Source organism: Aptenodytes patagonicus, chromosome 5 (assembly GCF_965638725.1).
Source record: "Aptenodytes patagonicus chromosome 5, bAptPat1.pri.cur, whole genome shotgun sequence".
Lineage (NCBI taxonomy): Eukaryota > Metazoa > Chordata > Aves > Sphenisciformes > Spheniscidae > Aptenodytes > Aptenodytes patagonicus.
Genome location: NC_134953.1, coordinates 27,441,674 through 27,454,181, shown reverse-complemented (window position 1 = coordinate 27,454,181; position 12,508 = coordinate 27,441,674). Strand labels below are relative to the sequence as shown.

At 35.7% G+C, this 12,508-nt stretch overlaps 1 protein-coding gene across 4 annotated transcripts in view; it reads right to left on the bottom strand.

The window, feature by feature from the left end:
- The window catches only part of WDR11 (WD repeat domain 11), a 48,624-nt gene that overhangs the window by 14,178 nt on the left and 21,938 nt on the right, over positions 1-12,508 (bottom strand). For all 4 annotated transcript variants that reach the window (XM_076339131.1, XM_076339132.1, XM_076339133.1 and 1 more), the window contains exons 12-18: positions 7,229-7,335; positions 4,918-4,993; positions 3,326-3,434; positions 2,876-3,000; positions 2,307-2,454; positions 1,318-1,424; positions 731-845 (exon numbers count right to left, since the gene is read on the bottom strand). In XM_076339131.1, the coding sequence (XP_076195246.1) occupies positions 731-845; positions 1,318-1,424; positions 2,307-2,454; positions 2,876-3,000; positions 3,326-3,434; positions 4,918-4,993; positions 7,229-7,335 (787 nt within the window). The remainder of the gene's footprint in view (positions 1-730; positions 846-1,317; positions 1,425-2,306; positions 2,455-2,875; positions 3,001-3,325; positions 3,435-4,917; positions 4,994-7,228; positions 7,336-12,508) is intronic.

Below are 12,508 nucleotides of genomic sequence, written 5' to 3'. Positions count from 1 at the left end.
TCACAGTTGTTGCTCATATCTGCTGTCCAACTCCTATCATCAACAGAGAGTTTCATATTCCTCAAATTAAGTGCCTGATTTCGGACCTGGTGCTCACTACAAAGTGAACAGAAAAAAATTAAAATTCCCGTTTCATACCCTCATAACTTGAACTTACTCCAGGGGGCTAAGTTAAAACAGTACAATTATCTTTCCTTCCCCATGGTACTATAATCCACTGAAAGAACTATGAAGCAAACCCCAGAAGATTTCTGAACATTATTACAGAATTTTTGAGTAAGATGAGAAGCTAGACAATGTTAATTAAAAAGCATCTAGCTTTCTGGTATTTCCTAACAAATTAAATCCAGGCACTGAAGAATACATACTCTTGAATATGCACAGAAGTTAAGAAACCCGTAGTAAAAATACTCTCTTGTCCACAGATTAAATTCTAAGATTGAGGACTCCCCCTTAAATTTTCAATGTCTGCCTCAAAAACATTACAAGAGAATGACAAAGAGTATCTCAGAGACATTGTCAGCTTTATGAGTGAAAGGTATTTTTCATTGATGACAGCTTAAAAAAGCTTTATAGGAACTAAGTCTTCCGAGAAAAGCCATACAACTGTATTGTACAACTATCAGCAAGAAATCATTATTAAGTAAAACTTAATGCCTGACTCATCCTGATTTTCAGAAGTAATATGTGTATTTTGCAAAGCCGCACATATCAAACAACAGATGCTTGCCTCTTTTGAATCCCAAATTTCTGCTCCATCGTTGTACATTGCAAGAAGTTTTTGATTTCCTTTCCCTGGGGCAAAACGTATCTTTTTCACCCAGCTTCGGTGTGTAGGAATCCCCCTAAGAAAAACACAAGATTAGTATCAATCATTCTATACCTAATATTGTGGGTAGTTAACTCCTTTCCATGAATGGTGCAGATCATATTGTACAGATTGAGAAGAAGAAATATTTATACGCAAACACACACACAAATGGCTATCCAAATTATAATGAAAATTAAAAAGATTAAATGCTTGAAAGAAATACAATACTTAACGTTTTATCAGAAGCCATTGCAGATTTAACATAAGAAAGATATCTAGCCGTTTTAAAAACTTTGATAAAATGTTACTCCATCTGAAAATACAAAAGATGAAATGTAGAAAACTGTAACACAGTAGGCATTTTCTGAAATTTTATTTCAAAATGCTTGCATTTTCCCTTCAAACACCACAGATGACCTGCTACAGTGAAAAACAAAAATGAAGGGGGAAAAAAACATTCTAACACTCATTATCTCATGTTTATCAGACTTAATTTGCATTCATACCTGGATACCCTAGCTTTCAAATCCCAGAAGTTTAAGTTTCCATCAACGTCTCCAAGAACAAGGATATCCCCTTTCCAGGCAATACATGTAATGCTACCCATACTTCCCTGGAAACATTTAAGAAGCAGAATAAAATCTTGTGATTAATAGAGCCAAACATAGGAACAAACATTTCAATATTAGTATTGCATTTTTTTCAAATATTATATGACGATAGACCAAATTCTACTCAGTTAAAACAGAAACAATTCTATTGAATATAAGCGTTTATCAAGTCAGTCATATTTGCTTCAATATGCTTCAAAAGACGTTTCCTTGTAAGAAATTTCGGGTTTAAAGCAATGGAAATCACTTGCAAGAAAAACAAGGTTTTCCTTTGAACCTCTTGTTGCAAGGAAACACCAACACGACAGACCTCATTAAACACAATACTAGCATATACTAAAGTAGGAAACAAAAATAAAAGAATTCCTATTTGTAAGTTCAATTTATCAAACCCTTCAAGAATAACTGAAAAAAGAAAGACTGTTCTTCAGAGTAACTGGGGAAAAAAAAACAACTTAAAACTCACAAAAGAGTGCTCTGGCCCACTTAAGTCCTCCTTATAGTGCAAGATAAAATCCATTAACAGTGCATAAACATGTTTCAATAACACCCTCTTTGTTATTCAAGCTTTTTGTATATGCTTTACTAAAATTCTTAAAAATGTCATGTAATTTATTCAGAAAGCAAGTCAGGGCCTATGAAGATTCTAACTTGTAAAAAAAAAAAAAAACCCCACATTTATTCCAACACTGTTTTCAGTAGAAAAAGTATAAGAATGTGAAAAGAGAATTGCTACTGGTTTTGAAGATGGAACTTTTATGTCATGTTTCAAACTACTGCATTAATGACCACTTGCCACTACAATGCATATCCTGATTTTTTTTCTGGCAATCATAGCTAAGAAAAAAATTAAAGCACCAATGATATAGAAAATTGGAACTCACATCAGGAGGAATTCTTGCACTGTCTTTTACTGCGTTTCCTTCTACCGTGAGATGATAAACCTGCCCATCGGCACCTGTAAACACAAAGTGCTCTCTGGCAGAAATGTTCTGGCTCAGCTCTGATTTACTTTCGGCTTCCTGTAACAAGCTTTAAAGAGAACACAATGAGATACAAGTATTTCTTTCTTGAAATTAGAACTGCAAGGCAATTTGTCCCTAACTAATGCACAGAAGCAGCACAAAAATGCATGTTTCCTTCCAAACAATTTACCAGAAGCAATAGTTAACTCATTTATACACTTGTGGCAATGTTCAAGGGGCAAATAAGAGTTTTACTTCGAGAACCAGGTAACTAATGGACTGCTACAGTCACATCCGAGAGAAACAGGTACACTGTTTCTCTCATTCAGCAGTAAACTTTGAGATCTAAAAGCTAAAGGGAGACCCATAAAGGTGTTTGCCTGGTATGTACTCGAGAATCAGTTCCTAAATATTCTGTTCTGTAGAACAATGGCACACGGTGGAAAGACAACTGATGCAGAATAGCATTAAATCAGAGTCAGAAATACCTGATAACAGAAGATTCTACGCTACTAACTTCAGTATCCGATGCAACCGTCTGTCGGGCCATGGCCTCACGGGCTGCTAACTGCTTCTTCCTCAGGCTTTTTAAGTTATGAGAAGGTGACCACTCCTGTGAAAAATTGTCCAGGAAAAATGGAAAAGACAAATGTTTACTCCCTGAATTTACTGGGGATTTTTCTGTTGATTATAATTATTTCAATGAAGATTGCTTTCTGTGATACCTTCCCCCATCACCCAAGGACCAGACCGATTTTTCCACCAGTACCTGCTTTTTTCTTGCCTCTATTTGATGACAGATGAAAATGGAGGAGTGAAAGCACTTATCTGTACACTACAGATACAGTAACATTTTGCTGCAGAATTGTTCATAGATTTTTATACTAGCTCAACATATTACATTTAATAAACAGTAAGTAACAGATTTTATTCCTTACCAAAGCGGTTGCTGTAGGGAAGTTTTTAGACATTTCTCTGAGTAGAGTGCATGTTCTGACATCCCAAATCTCCAGTGGTTTGTCTTTAAATACTACAGCTAGATACTGCCTAAAACAAATAAGAATTTACTACATCTTAAGTAATCATTCCATTTTAATTTGAGCATTTTACTTCACGTGTTGTTCATATCAGCACTCTGGAAACTCTCAAAAACTACGAGGAAGCAGAGTAAATTAATTTGGCTCAAATCCCACTCTAAAGCTTGTAACTTCCTTGAGTTACTGAGGTGCAAAAGAGTGTCTGAAACAGTCCTCCTTCAAAGCTCGAAGAATTAGAAATTTCTGTCAGGTGGTACTGCTCAATTACTGTAAAGGAGACAAGGGAAGTAATTCAGAGAAAGCAGCAGCACCTCTAATTTAGACATATTCAGCCCGAGTTGATGACTGCACAAGATACCAGAAAGACATACCAAGACTGTAGTTTGGACAGATCTTTTTCTCTACTTCAGATGCATGCCACTTCCCTAATCCAGTGATAAATGAACATAAAATCCTCTTACACTAAACCACTTGTCAGTCATGTCTTCAGACCTTTCATCTGTGGAGCCAGATGAGTAAAACACCTTCAATCTACCACTTTTCACATGTAACTTGAAAATACAGAAAGGCTCTGCGGCTGTATGTACTCTTCTCAACTGCATTAATCTCTATTCAAATTAACTACCCTTTCTTGTTCTCACTTAACATTCTAGTCTCTTCATCTAAGCCCACGGCTGTTCTTAATTTTTAATGTATTCATAAAACCATTATATAGTTGAACTCTTCCTAATTATCTGGAACACATACATACTTCTGAAAATATTCCTATGCAAGCTAGAGAACATTAATTTTTTTCCTCCACTGTAAAGAAAAACACCTTAAAATTTAGAGATAATGCCTTATTAAATTCAACACTACTTTAATTTCATTTACACAGGAAAAGTAAAGTAATCTCAGAGTACTACTGTTATTATTTTTGATACTATAAAGACCAGGGCCTCCTGTCACAAGTCTGATTTCAAAATAAGCAGGATTTGATGGTAAACAATGTGATCGTTTATCAGCTGACTTCTCAAACAACTATACCTCACATCTGGTTTTCCAGTAGACAATTATTATAGAGGTGTGAAATACATACTTAGAAAAATTAATAAACACATGAAAAATCACCCCACCTTTAATGCAATCTTCTAGTTTTAAGGCTTAAGTTATAGAAAAGGGAATTATAACAATCAAAGTTGACAAAAATTGTTCAGCGCTTTTATTCTCCCTAATATTATCAAAATGTCCATTCAGTGAACACAATTCTTAAAAGAACTATTAACGACTGATCTTGCAATGTGATTGGATCCTGAAGTGACAAAGTCAACCACAGAAACATTCACAGCTGTTGCACTCTGAACTAATATTCTAAAGTATTTTTCTCTTGATGCTGTTGCACATTGTTCTACACTCTCTGGATTGTTTTTTCCTGGAATTTCTATTATTTCTGTTAAGTCATGAGGATCTTCATGCAGTACAGTAAAATTTATAAACTTCACAAGGCTACTTACTTCAAATGAGACACCTTTATCATTTCAATAGCTGGTTCATCATTGCCTCGCTCCCCACGAAATGCGATGCTCCTGCCTGGAACACAATAACAACACAGGGGAAAACAGAAGTAGTCACTAAGTTAAATATTAATATAGAAATAGTTTATAAACTATTCTGTTTGTAAACAGAAATAGTTTACAAACTAACTAGAACATCTCCAAGTAACCTGCCGTCTCTTACTCTTCTTGTCAAAGTTTTACTGCATTTCAAAGGACTAAATATAATGTAAACTCTACTGTCTAATACCTGACTCGCTTCCAGAGCGCAACTACTGAAATTGATGCATCATCAGCATTACATAAATACAGAGAGAGAGTTCAAAGAGTTATTACTTTCCACTCAAAGCCAGTGAGATATACTCTCAATTCCCCAAGGAGGAAATTCCTAAGTAGATTTCAAGTTTTGTAAGAGAAATTAACTCTGCCATAAACTAAGTCTGAAAGTATTTCCATGGTGAAGTACTAACTCATTCTACACTTAGCAGAACCATTCTCTCTTTCTTTCCAGCTAAAAGAATAGACCCTAAGAACTTATTATCTTATCCCCAACAAAATTTTCACCCACCTGTACAAAGTGTTGCAGAATTAAAGGTGTTACACATATCACTAAAATAAATAATGATCTATAAACACCAGGGTATCACAGCATCTCCTATGCAAGTTTCATTCGCCTTAGCTTTCAACGAAAACTCAAGTTTTCAAACTTTAGCCACGCTTGTGGCTGCTCATAGCTAAATTACTTATCTTACGCCAATTATGTGAATAAATCTAGTCAGCAACAATGGTAGTTAGAGCTCTCACACCAGAGGCCAGACTACAGGAAACTTTCCAGCTCTATTTTCTTCATTAGTGAAGAAAACTTATTGTTGTTAGAAACAATCCTTATTGTTGTTCAGAAACGTAAATGAGAATTGTTTCAAAGTGTTCATGAAGTAAATACAAATCAGCACAGCTTTCCTAGAACTAAAATAGAAAGTTGGGCTAATTAGTGATGGAAGACCCAACGATCAAACAGTTAAGTAGCTATGCCTTTCTATTAAGTTTTAAAAGAGGAAAAGTAACTTTAAGCAAAACATATGCTAAGGTGTCAGGTATTCACATTTACTTGTAACTTCGTTGCCTGCAGAAATACTGACCCTTTTATCACTTATATTTAGAGGTGTTTCAACATTGATTTACAAGCTGAGTGAAAAATCAAAATCCCGTTTTACATGAAATGAATTTTACAAAGTACATATCTTTTCTGTTTTGATTTTAAACAAATGAACAAGAGACATTATCAGGAAAAAATTTACAATATCATTATGTTAAAAGAATAGCCCCTTTGTGTAGCACCCTGTAAATACAAAAATTGAGACTTTTCCATGAGCGTAAAAAAAAAAAAAAAATCACTTTATGCTATTCATAAGCATAAAGCTTAAAATGCTTAATTTAAGCATAATGCTTTAAGCAATTCAGAATTAGCCACACATTACAAGATTAAGATTCTTCAATTAGAAATTAAATGGCTCCAGGTTTTCACATTCAAAAATAATTTAAAATTATTCAATGCTTCCTATTTTGGGCTGTCTAATCTTCCAAATTGTACCTCCTAGTATTGTGCAAATATCGAACTCAGTCACAAATATATTTGTCATCCATTATAAGGCCGGAGTCGCTGAAAAAAACCACACATAATCTGACTGTTAGTTTTGCTATCAACTGTACCTTTTAAAAAGTTTTTTATTTTTTAACCCTTCCAATTCTTTATAAAAGTATCCAATTTCATTATTAAAATATCCATTTTACGTTCATACACATACTCAAATTCTGGTCACCTGTCTAGTCTACCTTGAAAAATTATCTGTTGCTGATACAAACCACAATAAATGGTTCAACACTATTTCAGGTGCACATGAAACAATGGGTGTAGATTGTGACAAAACACATTTGGAGATACATGCAATTTGTGAACAAAATACACCACTAATACCCATGATGTGTGAATGCTTCTAAACCTCCTGCCGACACATATTCATTCTTTTAATAAGTCCAAGCAACAGACATCTTTGCAAAGATGTTGTTTCAAGTCTGTCTGTAGAGCACCAGATGCAACACATTACGTGGCTTCACAAGGACAAAGAGGAATTTTAACTGGTTCTGCTTTTCTATTATTTTATTTCGTTGTGACAACAGAAGGAAAAAAAAATAAAAAGAAGTAAGAACTTCTGTCTGTCACTCTCCAGCAAATCTGTTAGCCTCTTGTACAGATTTCTCAGGAAATACTAACCTGTTGGTAGGTCCACCAGCTGCAGCTCATTCCTTACTAGCCCCAGATTGTTAGGTGTTGATGTGGCAAAGGAAATAAACCCAGTCAAGCTTATCCACTCAATTCCCCTGTCATCAGAAGAGAGTACATGGAGCATGTTAGCCGAAATATTCAAATGGCTAGAAAATAGCCTGAAGTACAATAATTTTTTTAATGCATATTCTTCAATTTGAAAACAGCACAGAAGTAATTGTCTACATCTTATGGAAACACTATATTTAAGCATAAAAAAAAGCTATGCATTTACAACTATGATGTAAATATAAAGTTACCACATTAAATTAAAGAAGAGGTTTCTTTTCAGACTACACTGGTTCTTGTTTGGTTAAAACAAAAAAAAATTATTTTACTTTATTTTTTTACTAGAAACACTGTAAATTTTGCGAAAATCCCTCACAGATACTCAGGACTAGAGTGGACTAAAATCACTGCTCTCATTAAATCAGTGATTTACCAGATAGGAAGAACTATCAAGTAACTCAAATTTGCCAGCATACAGAAGGAGAAAATATGAATATGGATAGCAGGGTGGGGAGACGTGATTCTTTCAGTCCAGAGAGAAGAGAAACAAAGACGATAGAATAAGAGAGGCCCTGTAGAGACTTCAAAGGCTATCGCAAGAGAACTGAAAACCTGATTTTTTTTTGGTATTTTAGATCATGCCAAGGCAGCCACAAACCAAATTACCTTGAAGTCTTGCAAGGATGTAAAGTTACACTGTATATAACATACTGTCAGCACATATGGATTCTAAGCAAATTCTTGAGGTATACCACAGGCCACAAAAGGATAGGAAGTGGCACTAGGTGGTACTGTTGCAAAACAAGATAGTCCTCCCATCCCCATTTCCCACACACACTTTGTGCCAGCATAAATAGTTGAGTGTTTTATCTGTGAAATAAATCAAGGAACTAACCTAAAAGTAAATTGAGACTGTTCTAATACATATATATGCCCAACTTCATTTTAATATGGATAAAAGGATTTAGGTTTTCCTCAAACCCTTCAAACACAGATTACTTAAGAACTATTTCCAGGACAACTAAGTCTTCTGTTATATCAATTGTAAGATTATGGTCTGTTTTGCAAGGATATATGTGAAATATGAGAAAGATAAATAACAGTATTTATGATTTACTGTCAGCAAATCCAACTCACATTGTATTAAGCAGAGGTTTCCCAAATGCAATGTAGATGGGTGAAAGCAAAAAGCACTCCCATAATATTTTGCACATACAAGTTACAGCCATATTTATCTTTATTTTTTTAGTTCAAGCTTTAAAATAATGGAAAGCTTTATTCCCAAGTCCTTAAGAAAAGTTAAAAATTTAGGACCCAGTCCTTTTCCCACCAGGACCTATGAAAGTTCAACCAAAATGAGTAATATTCAATTATTAATCGAAACATTACAGGAATGATTGAATAGAAATCTACAATTGCAATAATGTGTGACATTGCAAGTCTCCGAAAGGTCGTAAATACAGGGAGCTTTCTGAAAAGGAAGAAATGTGAATTCTGACACCTTTCTAATTTTTGTCTATTATTCTACTATGTTTTTTGGAAAAAGCACAGAATACTCGTAATGCATTGTTATTGCCAGTAGTTATTCACCATTCTCGTTCACAGACCTGAGGCATTTTCTATACTTCTTTCATCAGCTCAGATTTAACAAGACAAGTCCTTTTACTTTGCTGCCGGCTGGCCACCTGTCAATACCAATAAAAATCTACAGAAGCCCAAGGCACTCATAATCAAAAGTAAACCTTAGCTTTGCTAACTGCTTGCACCTGAAACAATATAATTTTTGTTATTTCATACATGTAAATTGCAAATCTGAAGACAGTGGTTCAAGTTTTAATGAATGAAACAAGTAATGCCTTCCTTATTGAAATATCTGCATTTGCAAAGTTTCCTAATAAAAGACATCTTTGTCTACTAGAAATAAGGGTTACATTCAGCTGTAAACTATTTCTCAGACTGGATCCACTCTTTTAAAATATGAAATTCAGGGATTCTATACATGCAACTTGTCTCAGTTACTTCAGGGGTAAGATTTAGTTGTTTTGATTAATGTTTCCAACGCAAACAAATTACAGAGTGTACTGAAGCGGATAAAAACACAAATGACTTTTTTAGTTGGGAATGGATTGTTGTGACTTTACGACAAGGCAGCTGCTACTCAAATTAATTATAAGAATTATAAGAAAAGGACAAAGGTAAAACTGGAAAGAACACCATAGCTTAAAGAAAACTGTATTAAAATCATAGAATCACAGAATCATTAAGGTTGGAAAAGACCTCTAAGATCATCGAGTCCAACCGTCAACCCAACACCACCAGGCCCACTAAACCATGGCCCTAAGTGCCGCATCTACACGTCTTTTAAATACCTCCAGGGATGGGGACTCCACCACTTCCCTGGGCAGCCTGTTCCAATGCTTGGGAACCCTTTCGGTGAAGAAATTTTTCCTCATGTCCAATCTAAACCTCCCCTGCCGCAACTTGAGGCCATTTCCTCTCGTCCTATCGCTAGTTACTTGGGAGAAGAGACCAACACCCACCTCGCTACAACCTCCTTTCAGGTAGTTGTAGAGCACGATAAGGTCTCCCCTCAGCCTCCTCTTCTCCAGGCTAAACAACCCCAGTTCCCTCAGCCGCTCCTCATCAGACTTGTTCTCCAGACCCCTCACCAGCCTCGTTGCCCTTCTCTGGACACGCTCCAGCACCTCAACGTCCTTCTTGTAGTGAGGGGCCCAAAACTGAACACAGTATTCGAGGTGCGGCCTCACCAGGGCCGAGTACAGGGGCACGATCACTCCTCTACTCCTGCTGGCCACACTAGTTCTGATACAGGCCAGGATGCCATTGGCCTTCTTGGCCACCTGGGCACACTGCCGGCTCATGTTCAGCCGGCTGTCAACCAGCACCCCCAGGTCCTTTTCCCACAGGCAGCTTTCCAGCCACTCTTCCCCAAGCCTGTAGCGCTGCATGGGGTTGTTGAGGCCGAAGTGCAGGACCCGGCACTTGGCCTTGTTGAATCTCATACAGTTGTCCTCAGCCCATCGATCCAGCCTGTCCAGGTCCCTCTGCAGAGCCTTCCTGCCCTAAATCATATTATCTTAATCATATTATCAGAAAATACTCTTAGCCTCAAATTTTATTATTTAAAAAGAATCTTCCTTGTACTTCAGAAGTATTTGTATGGTCTACATGTCCAAAAGTGAACGTCAGCAACGGAACAAGCTTTTTCTTTTTAAGATGAGGAAGACTAAGAAAAAGAAATTACAATTAAGTGCTGAACATGGTACATCTAAGAGAATTGTATATCCTGTAATGGTGACTTCAGAATTCAATTCCAAATACACAGGATTTCATTGCAACACTACTTATGCTTGTCAGGCAACGCGTATTTACTAATGCACAGAAATAAATCTAGACACCAACAGCTGTATGACAGAAGTGGTAGGTATTTTTCATTCATCTTTCTCTACGTGAGGAAAGTTTTTTTAAGGGCGTGATGAACGTTTGCAAAGCAGTGTCCCAAAGGGGAGTCAGATTAAATTCAACTGCTAAAACTTGAATGTAAAGCAGTAATTTCCAAATTTTGCCTGCAGGCCATACACATTCTTGTTACAGTCAGCGTGAGTTTAATTTTTAAAATTAAAGCTGTTGCAACCCTGAACTTGCTGAACTTCAGCAAAAAAAAAAAAAAAAAAAAAAAAAGAGAAACACTGCTCTGGTTATAGTTACCTATCTATTAGAATAAGCAAAAGTAGCAGTGAGAGGCATTGCAAATGCACGACTTTCACTGAACTAGAAGCTCGATCGCAGGCATTTTATTTACGTCTTGTAATTCTTTACATGTCTTTACATTCTCCTCTGCATTGAAGATGTATTATCATCTCCCATCTTACCACAGTAGCTTAGATTGTTCCATTTAGAAGACAGAACAGGTATCAGACTTAGTTATTTCATGGTTGTTCTAATTCCTCTTAGTAATATAAATTAATTGCATTTCTCTGTATCCTGAAGAAAGAAAGACTGACCTCCTGCTCACAGCTTCTTTCAGCCAGCACACATGCTATAGTCTCCCTCTGTTTTTTCCCTCACTTATGCTTCTAGCAGTAGCCTGATTCACTTTTCCTCTCTGTGTGCTCTGAAGCATTTCTGCTGCTTCTTGCCTCGGTCTCCTAATAAAAACCAAGTTAAACTCAAAGGAAAAGTATTTACTCACATAATTCTAAACAAATACTGAAATAGCTAAGTAATAATCACGGACAAAATGAATATTCAAGGTTACTCACAAGTATGAGCTATCTTAAATAGAGGACAGAGAAACAATTCACCCTACTTCTAACCACAATACAGAACTGCAGAGTTTAAAAATAAATTAAAAAACTCAAAAAACAACGGCATGTGACTACATATGGAGCTTCTAAAAAAAGAACACTTTAACATAAAAAAAAAAGTCAATTGCTAGCACCTAAACAACTCAGTGGCCATTATTTTAGCACAGTTGATATGTAAAGGACAGTTGCCATTCCAAAGACCTTAGTTTTATTACATTCTCTTCTTAAACTACAAGGCACTGAAAACTCTTCTGGCCTTGAGTTACCATTTCAGGGTATTCTCAATTACATACTTAAATAATGGTGTTCCCTGAAGGTGTATTTTCAGCTAAAACTGAAATAGAGGCATTATCCAATCTATCTGCATTTTAGAGGTAAAGTAAGAATACCCACTGAAAGAAAAACTGTTGCACTCCATTAATATTAATTAAAAAAAAAAATCCCTGTGCCTTATTGTATATTGCTTAAAGCATTCCCATGAACTTGTAAAAGTTATGTAGAAAGTCACTCAGACCATCAAGAGTGGGATTGAGGAAATTAAAACAAATATTTAAAAGACTTACCAAGATAACAGCTTATGAGTAAACAAAATTCACAATCATTTTAATTTTGTTCTAAAAATACCATTTGTGCAAGGACAGTTCCTAGAAAGACAATGTATTCTTAAAGTTTTTAAAAAGTTGCAAAGCCTTTGAAAAGTGAAAAGCCCAAACTAACAATACTTCCAATAATACATGAAGCCTAAATAAAAGATAAAGAAATATTTTTTCAAAAGCATATTTCCTTCTGTCTCCCCGTCTTCTTTTTTTTTTTCTTTAATCTGTGAAATGTTAGTAGTGGTTTTAATTTTGAATTCTATAATCACCTTTATGAGAAAAAAAGCAGTATTCTC